Here is a 27,015-nt window from a genome sequence, read left to right on the forward strand (position 1 = left end):
AAACATTAAAATGTCTCTCTCTTTTCTTCAGTCAACTTTTTCCATGTCAACCTTTTGACCCTGTCGACCTAATGCATGTCGACCTTATGGGGTTGACATAATGACTGAATCTAATTCCTGTAGGTCTTCCATACTACACCCAAAGTAATTGCATTGTGGAAAGTGCCTTCTATATGACACGCAGTACTTTAATGGAGTACAGGAGTGTGGGGTATCTGCTGCCTCTATGTGGAATAAGTGTGACTCCCCTCCAAGGCTGCCCGCTGCTTGGGCTAGGGTACTTAACAATGTTTGTGACCCTGGAGTGGTATCTTTACCAACCCAGTGGTTCCATTATAATGGACAAAGGTCTCTAAAATGTTTCTATGGGATTCCTAAATTTTGTATTACAAGTATTCCACAGTTCAAGGGTCTTTGAAAAGCCCTGGAGCATTTCACTTCAGCACTAGTATCCCCTGGGGAATGGCTCACTAGGTTGTGCAGCCCCGATTGCGTAGGTGTGCAGCCCCGATTGCCACTCAGGCAGCATCCCTCTGCTAACCATCCTGGGACTGGTGTTCACTATAGCAAGAAGACACCCAGGGTGTCTAGTACTGATGCGGTTAAAGGATATTAAGGCTATGCCATCTGATTTTTACATTTATTATTATTATTATTATTATTATTATTATTATTATTATTATTAACACAAGGCACTGACAGTCTCCTCCAACTACCTCCTGTGGGTCATTGCCTTTAAATGCATGAAACTGAGGAAGTGTGGTAATCTGACTCCAAGCTTGATAGTAAAATAAGGTACAACACTAAAGCGGAACCTATGCCTCCCAGTGGACGTGCTAGGTATTTTAAACTTATTGAATAGGTGACTACATGACATGGGAATATATCAGTCTCTGTCGTGTATACTTGTTGGATTTTAAGGATAGTTTGTTTCTAAATAAAGTCTGAATGCTCACGCAAATATATAATTACTCACTGTGGGGTAACTGGATTTTTTGTTTCTCTTTTGGTTTAGACACCAGATGGGATGACCACAGTAGCAGCTACAGGTAATTAATTTACCATGAACAGAAGGTTTCACTATTTTTAACCTTCACTAATGCCCTATGTTTTAGTTGAGACTAGTGAGCTTAAGCCAAAATGCAGCAATATAAATAGACCATATAATAAAGTTATTTTTTTGAATGTACAACAGTAGTTGGTTTGCTGTACATTATTTTATATACTGTATGTAGTAGTTACAGTTTTGCTTTTGAGTATTGATAAGCTTGTTTTTTTATTTTATAATAAAACACACAGACATAGATTTTTATGTTCAGATGACCTTCGGGATAGTAGCATTACTATTATGTATAGCAATCTTTATCCAATGTGTTTTCCTAAATGTGCATAAAGTGGAACAGTTGTGTGTTCACCTAACCTTTGCAACAAATACAGTAGTGTCAGAGATGGTCAAAGTTAATTGTAAACATACAGTACGTATGGAATGTGTGTTTTCTCTTTAAAGAAAAAAAATAAAATCACAATTTATCTCCTTACAGAACTTGAGTCGTTAGAGCAGCAGCTGGAACAAGCCAAGACTGAGATCTTTAATATAAAACAAATGAAGGACCTGTTTGAGCAGAAAGCAGCACAACTAGCTACTGAATTGGTTGGTAAGTGTTATTACTGTAGGTGCGTGTGACTAAAGTGAGATCACCTATTGTATTATTTCTCCTAAATGCTGAGCATATTGCCATCTTCAATTAAATTGAAGGTGACAAAGTTATAATAATATTTCTCTTACGTCCTAGGGGATACTGGGAATCCATTTAGTACCATGGGGTATAGATGGGTCCACTAGGAGCCATGGGCATGTTAAGAAATTGATAGTGTGCTCTTGCACCTCCCTCTATGCCCCTCCTACCAGGCTCCGTTTAGAAAATGTGCCCGGAGGAGCCGGTCACGTCTAATGGAAGCTCCTGAAAAGTTTTCTGCATTTAATTTCTAACTTTGGGGCAGGTGTATGAAGCCTGGAGAAGTGATAAAAAAGTGATAAAGCAGTGATAAGTGGAAGATGATAACGCACCAGCCAGTCAGCTCCTAACTGTCAGACTGGAGTTCCAGGAGCTTCCACATCACAGATTCTTCAAATCAGGCTTACCAGTTTCTCAAGAGGCAAGTATAACCTTACAGTACGCCATTCACAGACTGGTACAGACTTAGGTTATTGTTCCAGTTCCACCTCAACTGCGAAACAAGGGGTACTATTCTAACTTGTTTGTAGTACTGAAACCGGACGGTTCGGTAAGACTGATTTTGAACCTCAAGTCGTTACTTAAGAGTGTTCAAATTCAAGATGGACTCTCTGAGAGCGGGGGTCTCAGGTCTTGAGGAGGGGGATTCCTAGTGTCCCTGGACATCAAGGATGCGTACCTTCACATTCCGATCTGGCCGCCTCATCAGGCTTATCTACGGTTTGCACTGCAGGACTGTCACTACCAGTTCCAGGCCCTGCCATTTGGTCTCCCCACAGCACAGAGAGTGTTCACCAAGTTGATGGCAGAGATGATGTTTCTACTCCGCAAACATGGAGTGAACATAATTCCGTACCTGGACGATCTTCTGATAAATGCGCCGTCCAGGGAGCGGTTATTGGACAGCCTTGCCCTCTCAACCAGACTACTGCTGGATCAGACGACTGCTGGAATGATTCTGGACACAGAGTCTCAGAAGGTGTTCCTTCCTTTGGAAAAGGCATTAGTAATCCAGTCAATAGTTCGGGACGTCCTGAAGCCAACCCGGATATCGGTGCATCTATGCATTCGACTTCTGGGGGAAATGGTGGCCTCTTACGAGGCGCTTCAGTACGGAAGGTTTCATACAAGACCCTTCCAGCTCGATCTGTCTGACAAATGGTCCGGATCGCATCTTCACATGCACCAGAGGATCCGCCAAAAGCCAAGATCTCTCTTCTATGGTGGCTTCAGACTTCTCACCTAATCGAGGGTCGACGGTTCGGGATTCAGAATTGGATTCTGCTAACCACAGAGGTTGGGGAGCAGTCACCCAGGCGGTGCAGTTTCAGGGAAGATGGTCAAGTCAGGAAGTCGTACTTCCAATCAACATCCCGGAACTCAGGGCTATATACAACACCCTTCTGCAGGCCTCATCTCTTCTTCAACCTCGGGCCATTCAGGTCCAGTCAGACAATGTGACGGCAGTGGCGTACATAACCCGACAGGGCGGAACGAAAAGCAGAGTCGCAATATCAGAGGTGTCAAGAATTCTCCTCTGGACGGAAAAACACCCTGTGGCGTTGTCGGCGGTCTTCATTCTGGGAGTAGACAACTGAGAAGCAGTCTTCCTCAGCAGACACGACCTACACCCGGGGGAGTGGGGCCTTCACCCAGAGGTGTTCAGGTGCTTGACACGTCAGTGGGGATATCCACAAATCGACATGATGGCCTCTCGTCTCAACAAGAAGCTCAAGCAATATTGTTCCAAGTCGAGAGACCCACAGGCAGTGGTGGTAGACGCTCTGATGACTCCATGGGTATATCAGATGGTGTACGTGTTTCCTCCACTTCCTCTGATTCCAAGAATTCTAAATAGAATAAAAAGGGAAAAAGTTCAAGCAATCCTCATTGCTCCGGACTGGCCACGAAGGGCCTGGCATGCGTATCTTCTCGAGATGCTGCTCGAAGATCCATGGCCTCTACCTCTTCACGAGGATCCTTCTATAACAGGGCCCGTTCGTCTATCAAGACTTAGAGCGGCTCCGTTTAACGGCATGGAAGTTGAACGGCTGATTCTAGCCAGGAGAAGGATCCCTGACAAGGTCATCCCGACTATGATCTAAGTCAGGAAGGGAGTAACGTCTAAACATTACCACAGTATTTGGAAGAAATACGTCTCTTGGTGTGAGAGCAGAAAATATTCTGCGGTGGAATTTCATCTGGGACGTTTCCTGCTTTTCCTGCAGTTGGGTGTGGATGTGGGCCTACGTCTAGGCTCCATAAAAGTCCAGATTTTGGTCTTGTCTATTTTCTTTCAGAAACAATTCGCTTCTCTCCCTGAGGTCCAGATGTTCTTGAAAGGGGTTCTGCACATCCAACCTCCCTTTGTGCCTCCCACGGCACCTTGGGATCTCAATTTGGTGTTACAGTTCCTCCAATCGAACTGGTTTGAACCGTTACAGGAGGTAGACGTAAGGTATCTTACGTAGAAGACCTTGGCTTCAGCAAGATGTGTGTCGGAACTGGGGGCGTTGTCTCACAAGAGCCCCTATTTAATTTTCCATGAGGACAGAGCTGAACTCAGGACTCGTCAGCAATTTCTTCCTAAAGTGGTGTCTGCGTTTCACATTAGCCAACCTATTGTGGTACCGGTTGTTACCGACACCTTTGCTACTTCAAAGTCTATGGATGTTGTGAGGACTTTGCAGGTGTATATTAAACGAACAGCACGTTGCAGAAAATCCGACTCGCTGTTTGTTATTTATGATCCCAACAAGATTGAGTATCCTTCTTCGAAACAGTCAATTGCACGCTGGATCAGGGTCACTATCCAGCATGCTTATTCCACGGCAGGCTTGCCGATTCCAAAATCTGTACACGCCCACTTTACTAGGTCGGTGGGTTCTTCTTGGGCGGCTTCCCGTGGTGTCTTGGCTTTACAGCTTTGCCGAGCAGCTACTTAGTCAGGTTCGAACACGTTTGCAAAGTTTTAGGACCTTCAGTTTGGTCAATCGGTTCTGCAGGAACCTCAGCACTCTCTCCCACCCGGTTTGGGAGCTTTGGTACTTCCCCCATGGCACTAAATGGATTCCCAGTATCCCCTAGGACGTAAGAGAAAATAGGATTTTAATTACATACCAGTAAATCCTTTTCTCGTAGATTGTAGGGGATACTGGGCGCCCGCCCGGTGCTTCGTTTTTCCTGCACTGTTACTTCGTTAAGTAATGTTGTTGGTTCAGCTGTTGCTGTTCCTGGTTTCAAGTTTGGTTAGCATGGTTTTCCTTTTGTTTTGTGTGTGCTGGTTCGTAAACTCACCACTATCCTTTTATATCCTTCTATCGAAGTATGTCCGTCTCCTCGGGCACAGTTTCCTAGACTGAGTCTGGTAGGAAGGGCATAGAGGGCGGAGCCAGCGCACACTATCAATTTCTTAACGTGCCCGTGGCTCCTAGTTGACCTGTCTATGCTCCATGGTACTAAATTGATTCCCAGTATCCCCTACAGACTACGTGAAAAGGATTTACTGGTTGGCAAAAAAGGATTTTAATTACCTATCAGTGCTTCAGATTGTCAGCAGGAGAGAGTACTTACACTGTGCAAACTCGTGATTGTCCATGTGTAAGCAAGTATTGAAGTGAGAGAATGTGCTAGGCAATTCTATTTCTCTAACGTCCTAGAGGATGCTGGGGACTCCGTAAGGACCATGGGGAATAGACGGACTCCGCAGGAGATAGGGCACTTTAAGAAAGACTTTGGATTCTGGGTGTGCACTATCTTCTCCCTCTATGCCCCTCCTCCAGACCTCAGTTTTAGACTGTGCCCAGAGGAGAATGGGTGCACTGCAGGGAGCTCTCCTGAGTTTCCTGCTTAGAAAGCATTTTTGTTTGGATTTTTTTCTCTTTTTCAGGGAGCACTGCTGGCAACAGGCTCCCTGCATCGAGGGACTGAGGAGAGAGGAGCAGACATACTTAAATGATAGGCTCTGCTTCCTCGGCTACTGGACACCATTAGCTCCAGAGGGAGTGAACACAGGTTCGTCCTGGGCATTCACCCCCAGAGCCGCGCCGCCGTTCTCCTCACAGAGCCAGAAGAAACGAAGCCAGAAGACGTCTAAGGCGGCAGAAGCCTTCGGTGCTTCACAGAGGTAACGCACAGCACCGCAGCTGTGCGTCATTGCTCCCATACACCTCACACACTCCGGTCACTGTACGGGTGCAGGGCGCAGGGGTGGCGCCCTGGGCAGCAATAAAACACCTCTCATATGGCAAAAGTCTATATACATGTACTGGTGGGCACTGTACATGTATATAACAGAGCCCCCGCCATTTTTTAGTAAGTTTGAGCGGGAAAGAAGCCCGCCGCCGAGGGGGCGGGGCTTCTCCCTCAGCACTCACCAGCGCCATTTTCTCTCCACAGCACTGCTGAGAAGAAGCTCCCCGGACTCTCCCCTGCTTGGCACACGGTGTAAGGGGGGTTTAAAGTAGAGGGGGGGGCACATTATTGGCGTTTACACATTAAGCAGCGCTACTGGGTAAACATTTTGTGTGTTTCTCCTGGGTCATATAGCGCTGGGGTGTGTGCTGGCATACTCTCTCTCTGTCTCTCCAAGGGGCCTCAGGGGGAACCTGTCTTCAGAAAAGAGATTCCCTGTGTGTGTGAAGTGTGTCGGTACGTGTGTGTCGACATGTTTGACGAGGAAGTCTCACCTAAGGAGGAGGGGGAGTGCATGATTGTCAGGTCGCCGTCGGCAATGCCGACACCGGACTGGGTGGATATGTGGAATGTCTTGAATGCAAATGTAAATTTACTGCATAAACGGTTAGACAAGGCTGAAGCTAGGGATCAGTCAGGTAGTCAGACCATGCCTGTCCCTGTGGCACCAGGACCGTCGGGGTCTCAAAAACGCACCATATCCCAGATCACTGACACAGATACCGACACAGATACTGACTCTAGTGTCGACTATGAGGATGCAAAATTGCAACCAAAGGTGGAAAAAGGCATTCGTTACATGATTATGGCCATTAAAGAGGTTTTGCATATCACTGAGGAACCCCCTGTCCCTGACACGAGGGTACACATGTATAAAGGGAAAAAGCCTGAGGTCACTTTTTCGTCCTCATTTGAGCTAAGCGACTTGTGCTAAAAGGCTTGGGAATCTCCAGATAGGAGACTACAAGTTCCCAAAAGGATTCTTATGGCGTATCCCTTTCCACAAAAGGACAGGATACGATGGGAATCTTCGCCTAAGGTAGACAAGGCGCTGACACGCTTATCCAAGAAGGTGGCACTGCCTTCTCAGGATACAGCTTCCCTCAAGGATCCTGCTGATCGTAAGCAGGAGGTTACCATGAAGCACATTTACACACATTCCGGTACTATCGTTAGACCGGCTATGGCATCGGCCTGGGTTTGTAGTGCTGTCGCAGCATGGACAGATTCCTTATCTACGGAACTTGACACCCTACATAAGGATACCATTCTAATGACCCTAGAGCATATTAAAGATGCTGCTTTATATATGAGGGATGCTCAAAGAGACATTTGTTTACTAAGCTCCAGAATAAATGCGATGTCTATTTCTGCTAGGCGACTCTTGTGGACCCGACAGTGGACGGGGGATGCCGACTCAAAGCGGCATATGGAGTCGTTGCCTTACAAGGGGGAGGAGTTGGTTGGAGAAGGCCTCTCGGACCTTGTCTCTACTGCTACGGCCGGTAAATCGAATTTCTTACCTTATGTCCCCCCGCAGCATACTAAAAAGGCACCTCATTATCAAATGCAGTCCTTTTGTTCCAATAAAAGCAAGAAGGTACGGGGATCGTCCTTTGTTGCCAGAGGAAAAGGCAAGGGAAAAAAAGCTGAATGCAGCTAGTTCCCAGGAGCAAAAGTCCTCCCCTACATCTGCAAAGTCCACCGCATGACGCTGGGGCTTCCCGGGGGGAGTCAGCTCAAGTGGAGGCACGTCTTCGATTTTTCTGCCAGGTCTGGGTTCACTCACAGGTGGATCCCTGGGCTATAGAGATTGTTTCTCAGGGATACAGGCTGGAATTTGAAGACGTGCCTCCTCGCCGGTTTTTCAAATCTGCTCTGCCAGCTTCCCCGTCAGAGAGGGAGTTAATGTTGACTGCAATTCAAAAATTGTATCTTCAACAGGTGATAGTCAAAGTTCCTCTTCTCCAGCAAGGAAAGGGGTATTACTCAACCCTGTTTGTGGTCCCGAAACCGGACGGTTCGGTCAGGCCCATTTTGAATCTAAAATCCCTGAACTTGTACTTGAAAAAGTTCAAGTTCAAGATGGAATCGCTCAGAGCGGTCATCGCCAGCCTGGAGGAAGGGGGATTGGATGGTGTCCCTGGACATAAAGGATGCATACCTTCATGTTCCGATTTTCCCTCCTCACCAGGCGTTCCTGAGATTTGCAGCACAGGACTGTCATTACCAATTTCAGACGTTGCCGTTTGGGCTTTCCACAGCCCCGAAAATTTTCACCAAGGTAATGGCGGAAATGATGGTGCTCCTGCGCAAGCAGGGGGTCGCAATTATCCCAAACTTGGTCGATCTCATAAAGGCGAGATCTCGGGAGAAGTTGCTGGACGGCGTGTCGCTGTGGGTGAGAATGTTGCAAAGGCACGGCTGGATTCTCAATATACCGAAGTCCCAGCTAGTCCCTACAACGCGTCTGACCTTTCTGGGCCTGATTCTAGACACAGGCCAGAAAAAGGTTTTTCTCTGACGTCCTAAGTGGATGCTGGGACTCCGTAAGGACCATGGGGAATAGCGGCTCCGCAGGAGACTGGGCACAACTAAAAGAAAGCTTTAGACTACTGGTGTGCACTGGCTCCTCCCACTATGACCCTCCTCCAGACTTCAGTTAGAATCTTGTGCCCGGCTGAGCTGGATGCACACTAGGGGCTCTCCTGAGCTCCTAGAAAGAAAGTATATTTTAGGTTTTTTATTTTACAGTGAGATCTGCTGGCAACAGACTCACTGCAGCGAGGGACTAAGGGGAGAAGAAGCGAACCTACCTAACTGGTGGTAGCTTAGGCTTCTTAGGCTACTGGACACCATTAGCTCCAGAGGGATCGACCACAGGACCCGACCTCGCTGTTCGGTCCCGGAGCCGCGCCGCCGGCCCCCTTACAGAGCCAGAAGCAAGAAGTGTTCCTGAAAATCGGCGGCAGAAGACTTCTGTCTTCAACAAGGTAGCGCACAGCACTGCAGCTGTGCGCCATTGCTCCTCATGCACACCTCACACTCCGGTCACTGATGGGTGCAGGGCGCTGGGGGGGGGGCGCCCTGAGGGCAATATAAGACACCTTGGCTGGCAAATCTACACCATATATAGTCAGGAAGGCTATATAGGTGTAAAAATACCCCTGCCAGAATTCCAGAAAAAGCGGGAGAAGTCTGCCGGAAAAGGGGCGGGGCCATCTCCCTCAGCACACTGGCGCCATTTTTCCCTCACAGCTCCGCTGGAAGGACGCTCCCTGGCTCTCCCCTGCAGTGTCAAGCTACAAAAGGGTAAAAAAGAGAGGGGGGGGCACTAAATTTAGGCGCAGTATATATAATATAAGCAGCTATATGGGAAAAACACTCATTTATAGTGGGATCTCTGTGTTATATAGCGCTCTGGTGTGTGCTGGCATACTCTCTCTCTGTCTCCCCAAAGGGCTTTGTTGGGTCCTGTCTTCTGTCAGAGCATTCCCTGTGTGTATGCGGTGTGTCGGTACGGCTGTGTCGACATGTTTGATGAGGAGGCTTATGTGGAGGCGGAACAGATGCCGATAAATGTGATGTCACCCCCTGCGGGGTCGACACCTGAGTGGATGGTGCTGTGGAAGGAATTACGCGACAGTGTCGACTCCTTGCATAAAAGGTTTCACGACATACCAAATGTGGGACAGCCGGCTTCTCAGCCTGTGCCTGCCCAGGCGTCTCAAAAGCCATCAGGGGCTCTAAAACGCCCGCTACCTCAGATGGCAGACACCGATGTCGACACGAATACTGACTCCAGTGTCGACGACGATGAGACTAATGTAACTTCCAATAGGGCCACACGTTACATGATTGAGGCAATGAAAAATGTATTACACATTTCTGATGTTACCCCAGGTACCACAAAAAATGGTATTATGTTTGGAGAGAAAAAAACTACCAGTGGTTTTTCCTCCATCTGAGGAATTAAATGAAGTGTGTGAAGAAGCGTGGGCTTCCCCTGATAAGAAACTGGTAATTTCTAAGAGGTTACTAATGGCGTACCCTTTCCCGCCAGAGGATAGGTCACGTTGGAAAACATCCCCTAGGGTGGATAAAGCGCTCACACGCTTGTCAAAGAAGGTGGCACTACCGTCTCCGGATACGGCCGCCCTGAAGGAATCTGCTGATAGAAAGCAGGAGGCTATCCTGAAGTCTATATATACACACAGGTGTTATACTGAGACCAGCTATTGCTTCAGCATGGATGTGCAGTGCTGCAGCTGCGTGGTCAGATTTCCTGTCGGAAAATATTGATACCCTAGACAGGGACACTATATTGCTAACCGTAGAGCATATTAAAGACGCGCTTTTCTACATGAGGGATGCACAGAGGGATATTTGCCGGCTGGCATCTAAAATAAGTGCAATGTCCATTTCTGCCAGGAGAGGGTTATGGACTCGGCAGTGGACAGGAGATGCAGATTCTAAAAGGCATATGGAAGTTTTGCCTTATAAGGGTGAGGAGTTGTTCGGGGATGGTCTCTCGGACCTCGTTTCCACAGCAACGGCTGGGAAGTCTACATTTTTACCCCATGTTCCCTCACAGCCAAAGAAAGCACCGTATTATCAGGTACAGTCCTTTCGGCCCAATAAGGGCAAGCGGGTTAGGGGCGCGTCCTTTCTGCCCAGAGGCAGAGGTAGAGGGAAAAAGCTGCAGCATACAGCCAGTTCCCAGGAGCCAGGTACGGTGGGGGCCCTTCTCAAAAATTTCAGCAATCAGTGGGCTCGCTCACGGGTGGATCCCTGGATCTTTCAAGTAGTATCTCAGGGGTACAAGCTGGAATTCGAGACGTCTCCCCCCCCCCCCGCCGTTTCCTCAAATCTGCCTTACCAACAACTCCCTCAGGCAGGGAGGCAGTGTTACAGGCAATTCACAAGCTGTATTCACAACAGGTGATAGTAAAGGTGCCCCTACTTCAACAAGGACGGGGTTACTATTCCACAATGTTTGTGGTACCGAAACCGGACGGTTCGGTGAGACCCATTTTAAATTTGAAATCCTTTAACACATATCTAAAAAAATTCAAGTTCAAGATGGAATCGCTCAGGGCGGTTATTGCAAGCCTGGACGAGGGGGATATCACTGGACATCAAGGATGCTTACCTGCATGTCCCCATTTACCATCCTCACCAGGAGTACCTCAGATTTGTGGTACAGGATTGTCATTACCAATTCCAGACGTTGCCGTTCGGTCTATCCACGGCTCCGAGGGTCTTTACCAAGGTAATGGCCGAAATGATGATACTCCTTCGAAAGAAGGGAGTTTTAATTATCCCGTACTTGGACGATCTCCTGATAAAGGCGAGGTCCAGGGAGCAGTTGTTGGTCGGGGTAGCACTATCTCGGGAGGTGCTACAACAGCACGGCTGGATTCTATAAAGTCACAGCTGATCCCTACGACACGTCTACTGTTCCTGGGGATGGTTCTGGACACAGAACAGAAAAAAGTGTTTCTCCCGGAGGAGAAGGCCAAGGAGTTGTCATCTCTAGTCAGAGGCCTCCTAAAACCAAAACAGGTGTTGGTGCATCACTGCACGCGGATCCTGGGAAAGATGGTAGCTTCCTACGAAGCAATTCCATTCGGCAGGTTCCATGCAAGAACCTTTCAGTGGGACCTTTTGGACAAGTGGTCCGGATCGCATCTTCAGATGCATCGGCTGATAACCCTGTCTCCAAGGACCAGGGTGTCTCTGCTGTGGTGGCTGCAGAGTGCTCATCTTCAAGAGGGCCGCAGAGTCGGCATACAGGACTTGGTCCTGGTGACCACGGATGCCAGCCTTCGAGGCTGGGGGGCAGTCACACAGGGAAGAAACTTCCAAGGACTATGGTCAAGTCAGGAGACTTCCCTGCACATAAATATTCTAGAACTGAGGGCCATTTACAATGCCCTAAGTCAGGCAAAACCCCTGCTTCAAAACCAGCCGGTACTGATCCAGTCAGACAACATCACGGCAGTCGCCCATGTAAACCGACAGGGCGGCACGAGAAGCAGGACGGCGATGGCAGAAGCCACATGGATTCTCCGATGGGCGGAAAATCACGTGTTAGCACTGTCAGCAGTGTTCATTCCGGGAGTGGACAACCGGGAAGCAGACTTCCTCAGCAGGCACGACCTCCACCCGGTAGAGTGGGGACTTCATCCAGAAGTCTTCCAACTAATTGTAAACCGTTGGGAAAGGCCACTGGTGGACATGATGGCGTCCCGCCTAAACAAAAAGCTAGAAAAGTATTGCGCCAGGTCAAGAGACCCGCAGGCGATAGCTGTGGACGCTCTAGTGACACCGTGGGTGTACCAGTCGGTTTATGTGTTCCCTCCTCTTCCTCTCATACCAAAGGTACTGAAGATAATAAGGAGAAGAGGAGTAAGAACTATACTCATTGTTCCGGATTGGCCAAGAAGAGCTTGGTACCCGGAACTTCAAGAAATGATCTCAGAGGAACCATGGCCTCTGCCGCTCAGACAGGACTTGCTGCAGCAGGGGCCCTGTCTGTTCCAAGACTTACCGCGGCTGCGTTTGACGGCATGGCGGTTGAACACCGGATCCTGAAGGAAAAGGGCATTCCGGAGGAAGTCATTCCTACGCTGATTAAAGCTAGGAAAGAAGTAACTGCAAACCATTATCACCGCATATGGCGAAAATATGTTGCGTGGTGTGAGGCCAGGAAGGCCCCAACGGAAGAATTTCAGCTGGGCCGTTTCTTGCACTTTCTACAGTCAGGGGTGACTATGGGTCTAAAATTGGGTTCCATTAAGGTCCAGATTTCGGCTCTATCGATTTTCTTCCAGAGAGAACTGGCTTCACTACCTGAAGTTCAAACTTTTGTTAAGGAAGTGCTGCATATTCAGCCCCCTTTTGTGCCTCCAGTGGCACCTTGGGATCTCAACGTGGTGTTGGATTTCCTAAGGTCACATTGGTTTGAGCCACTTAAAACCGTGGAATTTAAATATCTCACGTGGAAAGTGGTCATGTTGTTGGCCTTGGCTTCGGCCAGGCGTGTATCAGAATTGGCTGCTTTGTCATGTAAAAGCCCTTATCTGATTTTCCATATGGATAGGGCAGAATTGAGGACTCGTCCCCAATTTCTCCCTAAGGTGGTATCAGCCTTTCATCTGAACCAACCTATCGTGGTGCCTGCGGCTACTAAAGACTTGGAGGCTTCCAAGTCGTTTGATGTAGTCAGGGCCCTGAAAATTTATGTTTCCAGGACAGCTGGAGTCAGAAAGACTGACTCGCTATTTATCCTGTATGCGCCCAACAAGTTGGGTGCACCTGCTTCAAAGCAGACTATTGCTCGCTGGATCTGTAGTACGATTCAGCTTGCACATTCTGCGGCTGGACTGCCGCATCCTAAAGCAGTGAAAGCCCATTCCACGAGGAAGGTGAGCTCTTCTTGGGCGGCTGCCCGAGGGGTCTCGGCTCTACAACTTTGCCGAGCAGCTACTTGGTCGGGGTCAAACACATTTGCAAAATTCTACAAGTTTGACACCCTGGCTGAGGAGGACCTAGGGTTTGCCCATTCGGTGCTGCAGAGTCATCCGCGCTCTCCCGCCCATTTGGGAGCTTTGTTATAATCCCCATGGTCCTTACGGAGTCCCAGCATCCACTTAGGACGTCAGAGAAAATAAGAATTTACTCACCGGTAATTCTATTTCTCGTAGTCCGTAGTGGATGCTGGGCGCCCATCCCAAGTGCGGATTGTCTGCAATACTTGTATATAGTTATTGTTTAACTAAAGGGTTATTGTTGAGGCATCTGTTGAGAGGCTCAGTTGTTATCATACTGTTAACTGGGTATTGTATCACGAGTTATACGGTGTGATTGGTGTGGCTGGTATGAGTCTTACCCGGGATTCAAAATCCTTCCTTATTGTGTCAGCTCTTCCGGACACAGTATCCTAACTGAAGTCTGGAGGAGGGTCATAGTGGGAGGAGCCAGTGCACACCAGTAGTCTAAAGCTTTCTTTTAGTTGTGCCCAGTCTCCTGCGGAGCCGCTATTCCCCCATGGTCCTTACGGAGTCCCAGCATCCACTACGGACTACGAGAAATAGAATTACCGGTGAGTAAATTCTTATTTTCTTCCGATGGAAAGGGCTCAGGAGCTCATAGCCCTGGTCAGGAACCTATTAAAGCTAAAAAAAGGTTTCAGTGCATCACTGCACGCGTGTCCTGCGGAAGATGGTGGCATCGTACGAGGCCATCCCCTTCGGAAGGTTCCATGCGAGGACCTTTCAATGGGATCTACTGGACAAATGGTCCGGATCCCATTTACAAATGCATCAAAGGATCACCCTGTCTTCCAGAGCCAGAGTATCTCTCCTGTGGTGGCTGCACAGTGCTCACCTCCTAGAAGGCCGCAGGTTCGGAATTCAGGACTGGATCCTGGTGACCACGGACGCAAGCCTCCGAGGTTGGGGAGCAGTCACACTGGGAAGAAATTTCCAAGGTCTCTGGTCAAATCTAGACACATCGACGTCCTGGAGTTAAGGGGCCATATACAACGCCCTACGCCAAGCGGAGGCATTGCTTCGGAACAAACCGGTTCTGATTCAGTCGGACAATGTCACAGCAGTGGCTCATGTAAACTGCCAAGGCGGCACAAGGAGCAGAGTGGCCATGGCAGAAATGACCAGGATTCTTCACTGGGCGGAAGGCCATGTAAGCGCCCTAGCAGCAGTATTCCTCCTGGGGGTGGACAACTGGGAAGCGGACTTCCTCAGCAGACACGACCTGCATCCGGGAGAGTGGGGACTTCATCCAGAAGTCTTCGCACAGATCGTGGGTCGGTGGGGACTGCCTCAGATAGACATGATGGCGTCCCGTATCAACAAAAAGCTAAAGCGGTATTGCGCCAGGTCAAGAGACCCTCAGGCGGTAGCGGTGGACGCTCTAGTGACACCTTGGGTGTTCAGGTCGGTCTATGTGTTCCCTCGTCTGCCTCTCATACCCAAGGTGTTGAGAATAATAAGACTGAGCAGAGTCAGAACAATCCTCATTGTTCCAGATTGGCCACGAAGGACTTGGTATCCGGATCTGCAGGAGTTGCTCACAGAAGATCCGTGGCCTCTTCCTCTAAGACAGGACCTGCTGCGGCAGGGGCCCTGTCTGTTCCAAGACTTACCGCGGCTGCGTTTGACGGCATGGCGGTTGAACGCCGGATCCTAGCGGAAGAAGGTATTCCGGAGGAGGTCATTCCTACGCTAATAAAGGCTAGGAAGGACGTGACATTGAAACATTATCACCGTATATGGCGAAAATATGTTTCTTGGTGTGAGGCCAGGGCTGCTCCTACGGAGGAGTTCCATTTGATTCGTCTGCTTCACTTCCTGCAAACAGGAGTGGATTTGGGCCTAAAATTAGGGTCCATAAAGGTCCAAATTTCGGCCTTGTCCATTTTCTTTCAAAATGAATTGGCTTCTCTTCCTGAAGTACAGACATTCGTGAAGGGGGTGCTGCATATTCAGCCTCCTTTTGTACCTCCGGTGGCGCCGTGGGATCTTAATGTGGTATTAAGTTTCCTCAGGTCACCTTGGTTTGAGCCACTCAAAACAGTGGAGTTGAAATATCTCACTTGGAAAGTGGTCATGTTGTTGGCCTTGGCTTCGGCAAGGCGTGTTTCGGAATTGGCAGCTTTATCACATAAAAGCCCCTACCTGGTGTTTCACGTGGATAGGGCAGAGTTTAGGACGCGTCCTCAGTTTCTGCTAAAAGTGGTCTCATCTTTTCATATAAACCAACCTATTGTCGTGCCTGTGGCTACACGGGACTTGGAGGATTCTGAGTCCCTGGATGTGGTCAGGGCTTTGAAGATTTATGTGACCAGAACAGCTAGGATCAGGAAGACTGAAGCTCTGTTTGTTCTGTATGCAGCCAACAAAGTTTCAAAGCAGACTATTGCTCGCTGGATCTGTAACACGATTCAGCAGGCGCATTCTACGGCAGGATTGCCATTGCCTAAATCGGTTAGGGCCCATTCCACTAGGAAGGTGGGCTCTTCTTGGGCGGCTGCCCGAGGGGTCTCGGCACTACAACTATGCCAAGCTGCTACTTGGTCGGGGTCAAACACCTTTGCAAAGTTCTATAAGTTTGATACCCTGGCTGAGGAGGACCTCCTGTTTGCTCAATCGGTGCTGCAGAGTCATCCGCACTCTCCCGCCCGTTTGGGAGCTTTGGTATAATCCCCATGGTCCTTACAGAGTCCCCAGCATCCTCTAGGACGTTAGAGAAAATAAGATTTTACTTACCGGTAAATCTATTTCTCGTAGTCCGTAGAGGATGCTGGGCGCCCGTCCCAAGTGCGGACTTCTTCTGCAAGACTTGTATATAGTTATTGCTTACATAAGGGTTATGTTATAGTTTCATCGGTTTGAACCGAGACTATGTTGTTGTTCATGCTGTTAACTGGGTAGTTTATCACAAGTTATACGGTGTGATTGGTGTGGCTGGTATGAATCTTGCCCTTGGATTAACTAAAATCCTTTCCTCGTACTGTCCGTCTCCTCTGGGCACAGTTTCCCTAACTGAGGTCTGGAGGAGGGGCATAGAGGGAGGAGCCAGTGCACACCCAGAATCCAAAGTCTTTCTCAAAGTGCCCATGTCTCCTGCGGAGCCCGTCGATTCCCCATGGTCCTTACGGAGTCCCCAGCATCCTCTACGGACTACGAGAAATAGATTTACCGGTAAGTAAAATCTTATTATTTCTGCTATAAAACATTGGGCTAGTCTGTAGGTGTATTATTATACGTAGCTGGGAGATTATTGGGGATTGCATGACTAATATATTCCAGTTAGTAGTAAAAGAATTCAAATTATTAACCCAAAATAGATATTACCCCCATATCCCAGTGTCTCTACAGACCATGCTCCCCCTGCCCTCCCCCCCCCCCCACCTAGAATTTCCATATAATCTCATACAGCCCTACCTGTGACGTATTTCTGTGATGATGAGCAACTGTGGGGAGATTGCATGAGGCTGTTGAATTATCTTCCCTACTGTTCCTTTTACTTAGTCTACAATTATGTTTGTTCCCCCTGCTATTGTATGGGCCACTATCAGAAGGTTTTATATGACCACTGTAAATTCCCAAAGCTCCCCTGGTGCCAGGCCATCATGTAGCCAACATGATTCTCTATATGACGTCTACTGCAATGACTGTCACGTCTGTGGTGTATGAACCTACACATCACATACAGCTATTCTTTTTGTTCTAATATTCGCATTGTAAATGTGACATGTTTTTGTATCGATCCAGAGATTAAAGCGGCCTATGATGAAGAGAAAGGTCACTTAGCAGCAACTGAAGAGAAAGTGAAGCTTTTTACACGGGAGCTAGAGACCAAGTCACAAGTGATAGAAGACTTGAAGACTGAGTTGGTAAATAAAGAAGTTGCTATATTTTAATATGATGGTTCCCCCTGAAAGTGTCCACACATGCAATGATTTTTTTTATTTGTAGTGACATATTTACCCATCATTATATTGTGTGCATTAAAATATCTAATCATGGCAGAGGAGGTTAGCTGCAAGGTTCTGTTGGCTAACGCTCTGTTGGATATTAGGGTTCATGTTCCATAGAGGTGCAGATGCTGTAGAAACATGATTACTCTAGGGGTCAATATCAATTAGCCGTGACTTCAGTAGTGTGATGTCCCACATTAGATTAACTCACAATTTGCTGGATTTTTTCCTCCAACGGACTCCCAATACCTGCGCAATTTGATTACAAATGGAAAGATGTAGCATTATTGCACTTTCATTTCTTCTTCTGTCCACTAGGGGGCCACAGGGAACATTGGGTATAGGCTGGAGAGAAGATCGTCTGGGCACCAAATAGTTTAAAAAAAAATTCCCAGCAACCTCAGACTCTACCACAATTCCCCGCCCCCAGCCACCAAGAGGCAAGTTTCAGTTTTGTCCCGTCAGGAGCGAGCACCATTTTGTGGGGGGCTGCTATAAAGTGGTTTCCCCAGTTACTTTATTTTCCTTTTTTTTTTTCTCTTTCACATTTGTTTTGCTTTCACTTTTATTTTTGATGAGCTGTCTGTACAGGTGTTCTTTAGGGTGCCCTCATAGCCGTTCCAACACCCAGTGCTGGTGGCAGCAGCACCAGCGACTGGGTCAGTGACTTCCGCTGCAGGACATGACCGCACACCACCACAGCCGGGCGTCCTTGGCAGGTAAGACACGAACAAGGATGCGGCTACTCACCACTGATGTTGGAGCTGCGGTTCGGTGAGTGTCGGCCCAGCGTGCTGCTCCACACACTAGACCATCAGGGCAGCGTTAAACATGACAGTGAGCACACAGTCCCTGGGGTTTTTTCACCTGAGGGGAAGCAGAGGCGCCATGTTTGCCCCTCCCACACTTATGAGCTTGCTTGCAACTTTGTTTTCTTCCCGCATCAGGCAGCCTTCTTTACTTCCTACACAGAGACATGCTGGGCAGCCATTTTACATGCCTGCCTCAACCCTTCTCCGGAGAGTAGTTTGAGCCTGTCTCTCTGGATATTTTTGGTCGGCATTATCAAATCTTACAAACATTAAGCACCTGGGGAGGATGTGTGCTCCTGTAATGTAGCTGTTAAACCTGTACTGACGCTCCTCTGGTTTCTGAACCATGATGGCAGAGGAATCCATATCACAGACCTCTGTGCCTGGCTTGTTACAGCTGCATAGAGTGAGGTTACTTTGTCTGTTTTAATGCATTGTTATGTGAATAAGAGGCATTTTCAGGAAAAAAAAAAGACGCCCAATGCTAACGGAATTGCTCGGGACCTGTCGGCTCACTCCCACTATGTGGTGTATTGAGCAAGATGTATGAGGACACATCTGTATTGGAAGCCTTGCAGGATTCCAGGGTTCATCAGGTGCTCCTCCCAGTGGACAGTCTTTGGCTCTTGCCAACGAAGATTTGTCTATTCTGGTGTTACCACAGAAGGTCAGTAGGCTCTTTTATATACAGTTCCTGGGCTCTCTAGTTCCACCTTCGACTTGGTGGAGTACAGATGTGGCCACACTCATCCATCCTGCACGCGCACACTTGCCACGGGTGCGACTTAGTACGCCAAGCTGCGGATAGTCGCACCTTCTATTAGCTCCAAAGAAAGCCTATAGTCGCGGGCGCGAATAAGAAGCACGCGCAAGGTGGTGTGCATGCTTATCACGCCAGACAAGTCGCACGCACAGCTGGGCGTAGGATGGGTTTAGGGTGGCTACATCTGTATGCTCTGTTTCACTCCTGATCTCTCCAGGTGGAAGCTTTGGCTCTGAGAAATGGGTCCCTTCTGCAAACAAACAAGTTCCTCCTTTCTCTGGAAGTCTGTCTCTCCCTCCTGAGGTAGCTCCAAGAGGTTCCACATAGATAGGGGAGGCCCCTTTTGGAACAGGTCTGAAGTCCTCGCCATCGATGCAGGTCTTCGTAGGTGGCAGGGCAGTAACCAGTCATCGGCCCTTTCAGGGCTCAGAAAGGCTGGTTAACCACTCCATGTTCTGGACTTCCGAGTGACCTTTGGAGCTCTGGGTCTAGCTCAGTTACTCCTGGCTCTGCTACTCTTCTGGTGTTGTTTGGTCCAGCTACAGTCTGACATCTTGTCAAACTTTACATTCATGATGCATCCGGACAGCACTCTCTGTCACAGGGCCACGAGGGAGGTTGGTTGCATCCTTGGTGGGGTAGAGCATTATCTTCCGGCGTTTCAGCGCGTAGTTATTGATGGGTCTTGCCGGACATTGCCAGATTGGTGTCTCGACATAGCCACAGGCTGCTGAGACACTGTTTCTGTGTATGAGAGTTTCGATCTCTCCTGGTGGACACTCTATCGGTACAGAGAATGTTCCTGCTCATATACATCTTCCTCTGATTACATTGCAGGTTGATACTGGAGTGATGCAGAGTGTTCCTCTTTGCTTCTATCTAGCCATTGCGGCCGTGGTGGGCAGGTTTTCTTGCCCTTCTCCCCTGATGCTCCTCTACATTTGCCTTAATGGTTGGCTCTTCTGTCTTAAGGCCGGTGCTTCCATTCGGATCTGGCCCACCACACTTTGGCGAGGTGGCTCTTGAGACATCTGCCTTGAGAGCAAAGGGTTTTTCCAGGGGGAGGGCGATGGGGGAATTATACCATGCTTGATGCCCGAAAGCCGTATTCAGCAGTTCTTTATCTCCATGTTTGGTGGACATTCTTCACTGCTCTCTTGAATCATTGCCTTTCTACATGCGAGTTTGTTTTTGGGCCCTTCTCTTGTCCTTGAAGGCACATGTCTCCGCCCTGTCTGTCCTCTTTCAGCGCTAAATTGCTTTCTTGCTGGACATACAAGTCTCACAGGGCATCCTACACATCCATCCACCGTTTGTCCCTTTTGGTTGCTCCATGGAACCTGTTCTTGGTTCTTACGGCTCTCCAGTCCATTCCTTTTGAGCCCCTGCATATGGTGGACATTTGTGGGCTTGCATGGAAGTTCGTTTTCTTACTTGCAGTTGAGTTGGCCCGGTGGATGTCCAACTTGCACGCCTTTCCTTGGCACTCACCCTTTCTGCTTTTCCATGCAGATCTGTCAGTTGTTAGGACTCACTTGGGTTGCTTACCTAAGGTGGTGCCTCTGTTTCACACCAACCAAGAGATAGTGGTTCTGCCTTCTATGCTCCGAACACTTTGCAGGAGGGAGCCTCTCTTGATGTGGTAATGGTTCTCCAAATCTTCATGGACAGGACTAGGTAAGTCCGCAGGTCGGATTTCTCTTTGTCCTGTATGATGTTCAAACTTAAAAACAGAAGGGCAAAGAAAAAAGGGGTTGTATCGGTAAGTGCACACGTAATATATTAAAACATCACTTTTATTAATTCTATTAAGATTTCCATCTTTGCGGGGTATGAAGGAGAAGGGAGTCTGAGGCTGCTGGGAAAAAATTAGTAACTATTTGGTGTCCAGACTCTCTCCTCTCCAGGCTATATCCAGTGTTCCCTGTGCCCCCTATGGACTCGATGAAAAGATTAACAATTTCAATTAGTTGGTTGCTTGACCATTTTAAAAAAAATATATATATTTGTGTGTGATGAGCCCTGTAAGATAGTAGTCAGAAACCACCATTACCGTATATACTCGAGTATAAGTCGACCCGAATATAAGCCGAGGCACCTAATTTTACCACAAAAAACTGGGAAAAATTGTTGACTCGAGTATAAGCCTAGGGTGGGAAATGCACGGTGCCAGGGGTTTTCATGCTCAGGGTGTCATGCTCATTGCCAGGGGTTTCATGCGGTAGGTGTTATGCTTGTTGCCAGGGGGTAATGCTTGTTGCTAGGGCTGTGCCCCCAGTGCCACATATACCCCCAGTGACAGCTATCCCCCCACAGTGCCAGATAAAAACATGCCCCCATAGTGCCAGAAACACATATGCCCCCAGTGTCATTTAATCAAGATAAAGGCCACATAGATATTAAAAAACATGAACCGTACATTTAATTCTACTGCATTAGGGGCTGACAGTCTCACATGATGTCACACAGTGCTGCAGTGCACACACAAACAGTATGGAGCTCCTGCTCCGCGTGGACGGCGACTGCGTATTACACACAGACTGACTAAGAGTGAGAGTCAGTCTGTGTTTAGCAGCCAGTGCCCCCCCTGACAGACTCTGCACCATCTCTAACACACCGAGTGCGGGCAGCGACGGGCCGGGCCCGGCGGCAATGTATTCCCGGGCCTGGCGGCGGGAGTTGCGGACTGCGCCACCACAGCTCAGCTCACCCTGCCCTGACAGCCTGCTCTTGGTCTTTCACTCACCAAGCACGGCAGGCGGCAGCGGAGGCGATGTCTTCCCAGGCGGCGGGACGGGCTGCGGCCCGCGCCACGCGCCTCAGCTCACCCTGCACTGACTGACAGCTTGCGGAGCAGCTCGCACTTACCAAGAGAGCGGCATTGGGCAAGGCGGCAATGTCTTCCTTCCTGATGGAGGGAATTGCAGGAGGACCCTGTCCGGGGGCGTACCCACCCTCCCTCAGTCACACACATATACATAAAGCCGCCCGCCACTCACCAGAGGCTCCACCCTCACCCCCGTAAGATTGGCTGGCAAATCTATCTGTCATCTTGGCTGCCAGGCCAAACTTGTCACTCAAACTCCCTCACTCGAGTATAAGCCGAGGGGGGCTTTTTCAGCATAGAAAAATGTGCTGAAAAAGTCGGCTTATACTCAAGTATATACGGTACTTTATTTTTTATTTATCTTCATATGAAGATGGCGGCCATTTTTGTATTATGGCTCATGACATTTTTCATTTTGGCTACGTTTGTTGTAAATGTAATTTCTCTTACCTCCTAGAGGATGCTGGGGACTCCGTAAGGACCATGGGGTATAGACGGGCTCCGCAGGAGATATGGTTGTGCACTGGCTCCTCCCTCTATGCCCCTCCTCCAGACCTCAGTTAGATCTAGTGCCCAGAGGAGAATGGGTGCACTGCAGAGAGCTCTCCAGAGTTTTCTGTTGACAAAGAATTTTGTTAGGTTTTTTATTTTCAGGGAGTCCTGTTGGCAACAGGCTCCCTGCATCGTGGGACTGAGGGTAGAGAAGCAGGGCTGGCTTAACGGTTGGGCTCTGTTTCTAAGGCTACTGGACACCATTACCTCCAGAGGGAGTCGGAACACAGGTCTCACCTGGGGTTCGTCCCGGAGCCGCGCCGCCGTCCTCCTCACAGATGCCGAAGATAGAAGCCGGGTGAGTATGAGAAGGCAGAAGACATCATAGGCGGCAGAAGACATCAGATCTTCATGAGGTAAGGCTGCGCGCCATTGCTCCCATTCACACACACACACACACACACAGCAGCACTGAAGGGTGCAGGGCGCAGGGGGGGCGCCCTGGGCAGCAATAAACCTCACATTTGGGCACTGACAAGGTAGATTAGGCTGCTGGGCAGTAATTCTCCGATCCCCCGCCATTTTCTATAAAAAAAATCACCGGGACCGAAGCCCGCCGTCGGGTGGGCGGAGCTTGATCCCCAGCACTAACCAGCGCCATTTTCTCCACAGAAGCTGCATGAGGAAAACGCTGGCTCCCTGGTCTCTCCCCTGCTGAACATTCAGGCTGGAAAAAAGAGGAGGGGGGCATTTTGAGCGCAGTGAGTGGGAATCTGGTCATTTTATATATATATATATATATATATATATATATATATATATATAATATATATATATATATATATATATATATATATATATATGCGTTATCTGGTCATATCTTTCCAGTGTTATTAAGCGCTGGGTGTGTGCTGGCATACTCTCTCTCTGTCTCTCCTAAGGGCCTGGTTGGGGTTTTGTCCCCTCATAGGTTAATCCCTGTGTGTGTGGGGTGTCGGTACGTGGTGTCGACATGTCTGAAGCGGAAGGCTTTTCCAAGGAGGAGGTGGAGCAAATGAGTGGTGTGTCCCCGTCGGTTGTGCCGACTCAGGAATGGATGGACATGTGGCATATGTTGAATGCAAGTGTGGCATCCTTACATAAGAGGCTTGATAAGGCTGAATTAGGGGGGACATCAGGGGGTCAATCCTCGGATTGGACCGACTCACAGGGCCCGTCGGGGTCTCAAAAGCGTCCCTTAACACAAGACACTACTACCGACACGGACTCTGATTCCAGTGTCGACTATGACGAAGTGAAATTGCACCCTAGGTTGACAAAAAGCACAATAAGGGATGTGTTGCATATTGCGGATGAACCCTCGGTCCCCGACACAAGGGTGCACATGTTTAAGGGAAAGAAACAGATTATTAATTTTCCCACATCTCATGAACTAAATGATTTCTGTGAAAAAGCTTGGGAGACTCCGGAAAAGAGACCGCAGATACCCAAAAGAATTTATATGGCATACCCCTTCCCTAAACAGGACAGGGAGCGTTGGTAATCACCTCCCACTGTGGACAAGGCCCTGACGCGCTTGTCCAAGAAAGTGGCGCTACCGTCTCCTGACACAGCTGCCCTTAGGGACCCTGCAGATCGCAGGCAAGAGACTACCTTAAAGTGTATTTATTCTCATACTGGAGCAGTCCTTAGACCGACAATTGCGTCGGCATGGGTGTGTAGCGCGATTTCAGCTTGGACAGATGAGCTGACAGCTGATTTTGATAAGATGGATAAGGATACTATATTCTTAACTCTAGCCCATATTAAAGACGCAGTCTTATTTATGAGGGATGCTCAAAGGGACATTGGTTTGCTGGCTTCTAGGGCCAATGCCATGTCTATCTCTGCGAGAAGATCCTTATGTACTCGCCAATGGACGGGTGATGCAGATTCCAAAAAACATATGGAAGTTCTACCCTATAAGGGTGATGTATTGTTTGGGGATGGGCTGACGGACCTGGTTTCCACAGCTGCAGCAGGTAAATCAAACTTTTTACCATTTATTCCCCAACAGCAAAAGAAAGTACCACACTATCAGATGCAGTCCTTTCGGTCGCACAAGTCCAGAAGAGGTCGGGGATCCTCCTTCCTCGCCAGAGGTAAGGGCTGAGGCAAAAGAGCACCTGCTTCGGCAGGTGCCCAGAAACAAAAGTCCTCCCCGGCTACTCCAAAGCCCACAGCATGACGCTGGGGCTCCCCTGAGGGATTCAAAAAGTGGTTTTGATCCTACACTCATGCGCCAATAACTGAGCAGCCTGGATATAGTGGTAAATAGTGTCACCCACACTGTAGAGATATGTAGAGAAAGGTATAAATTACCACACCAATACACGGGCGCTTCACAGGGTTTGATCTGGTGATGTGACTCTTGTACAGAATCTAGTGTTGTATGAACCTAGACAGAGAGTACATAATAGTATAATACTGTTTGCAATTATGTAATGGGGAATGGTGTTCTGGCGTGAACCCGTACCGGATAGATTGGTCTACTATTAGTAGACAAAATCACTTGTCTCAGGATCAATACGTCAGGTCACCGTCAGAAAATCTCCCCTTCTGATCTTCGTTGAATGGGATCTCCCTCCACATGAACTCAAGGTCATATGTAATGAAAGAGGATCCAATAGTGTAATATCATAAAAACAATTTAATGCAATAAAAATGGGACAGGTGGACTCTCACCGATTTTGTAGGTCTAACAAGTAGACAAAAGTGCATGCAAAACAATCAGGCGTCCCCGGAAAGTCAAGATGCCAGCAAGGGAGTCCTCCACATGTGCCCAGGATACCGTTCACCAACGCGTTTCGATAACAGCTTGTTATCTTCCTCAAGGTGTATTGGTATCCATAATTTCCGGGTATTTATACCCCACCCATTAAAATACAGGTAAGTCCTATTTCCAGACATGGATCATTCTAACAGCTAAGATTCCCTATCCATTCCTAGTGACAAGCCGTTCCACAAAGTCCACTCCACAGCGTTGTTATGTTGCTCTTTCCCGCTCTTAAGAATCACTCATTCGCTGGCGGAAATACCGTTGGACACGTCTCTGAGTCCAGTGTGCGTCCGGGCGGAAGTGCGTCATCCCGCAACTGTCGCTATAGCAACGCGGCAGTTCTCTCCGAGGGACACGTTACTCTGGAAACCGGCTTGCCTGAAGTATGGTGTCCCGCTGGAGTCAATTGAATTGGATCTTTAACTTTGTGTTGCGTTTATCCAACGCCATTGTTTTTGGAGGCCAGTGAATATAAAAATAAAACAACAATACGTCAGACACTGATGATGAAATAAACAATAATTATACAAGGATCATGACTTGATCTAAACTTGTTAGTGTATCACAGCAGATCCTAAATAAGTATGTTGGTATTAAAATGAAAAAAGATAGTCAGAGGAATAAGTAAAAAGAGTATGGGGGCTGGTGAGATGGAAATATAATACAATGTCAATGCAGGCAAGACTGAATCAAATGAACCACTTAGTCTCAAAATCTTTATTAAGACCGATTGGTTCCAACGTCTTATATTTAAAAATTGCCTGCATCTCTGTCCTGGCTAATTTCCTGGGTAAATCACCTCCTCTCTTGTCTGAAGTGACTTTCTCCAATGCATAGAAATTAATGATATGTGTAGGGTCAGAATCATGGACATTTTTGAAGTGCATTGACAGGGCATGAGTCTCCACTCCTTTCTTGATATTGCGGAGATGCTCTCCAACTCTAATTTTTAATGCCCTGCCTGTTCTTCCAATATAGAAGCGATTGCAACTGCATTCTATGCCATATATAACATTGGTGGAGTGACATGTAGTGAACTCTTTGACCACATGTTTTCTATCATTGATCATGATCTCCTCTTTTCTGCTGCCAAAGGTATTTGGAATATTTCTGCAGGCAACACAGGACCCACATCTGTAAAATCCTATAGATGTTATTCTAGGTTGGCCTGAAGGTGTATTAAGATGGCTCCGCACCAATTTCGATTGTAAGTTGGGCGCCTTCCTATATATACAGATTGGTCTTTCAGGTAGGTCCATGCCAATCACAGGGTCCTTTTTTAATAGAGGCCAGTGTTTCCTTAAGATATTCTTGACCCTATTATGCTGGGATGAATAGCTCGTGATGAAAGCCCATTTGAATAGGTCATTCTTATCTTCCCTTTCTTTAATTTTTGGTGCCATGAGGGTTGACCTCTCAAGTTTGGAGACAGTGTCTAAAGCGTCTTCCAATGTTGATTTATCATAACCTGATTCCTCAAAACATTCTTTCATGGTTGATGCTTGAGTCAGAAAGGTTTGTTGGTCAGAGCAGTTCCTCTTCAGTCTTTTGAATTGGCCCATAGGAATGCTATCAAGCCAGTTGTGGTGGTGACAACTGGCTCTGTTGATATACGACCGAGAGTCGGTAGGCTTGATAAAATTTTTAGTCTTGATGATTCCCCCTTCTATATATATATTGAGGTCTAGGAAGTTGACCTGTGTTTGACTAACATCGAACACTAGTTTGACATGGTGATCGTTGGTGTTGAGATATGTACAAAAGAGATCCAGGGTCGCTAAATCCCCCTCCCAAATGAAAAAAATATCATCTATGTATCTGTGCCATGACACCAGGTTCGCCCTATGGGTGCCTTCGGTCCAGACAT

The 27,015-nt window shown here is 48.0% G+C and overlaps 1 protein-coding gene across 4 annotated transcripts in view; it reads left to right on the plus strand.

The window, feature by feature from the left end:
- Positions 1–27,015, plus strand: part of EEA1 (early endosome antigen 1) — a 328,705-nt gene that overhangs the window by 93,372 nt on the left and 208,318 nt on the right. For all 4 annotated transcript variants that reach the window (XM_063927628.1, XM_063927626.1, XM_063927625.1 and 1 more), the window contains 3 exons: positions 1,016–1,049; positions 1,542–1,655; positions 17,231–17,352. In XM_063927628.1, the coding sequence (XP_063783698.1) occupies positions 1,016–1,049; positions 1,542–1,655; positions 17,231–17,352 (270 nt within the window). The remainder of the gene's footprint in view (positions 1–1,015; positions 1,050–1,541; positions 1,656–17,230; positions 17,353–27,015) is intronic.

The sequence above is a fragment of the Pseudophryne corroboree genome, chromosome 6 (genome assembly GCF_028390025.1).
Source record: "Pseudophryne corroboree isolate aPseCor3 chromosome 6, aPseCor3.hap2, whole genome shotgun sequence".
Classification (NCBI taxonomy): domain Eukaryota; kingdom Metazoa; phylum Chordata; class Amphibia; order Anura; family Myobatrachidae; genus Pseudophryne; species Pseudophryne corroboree.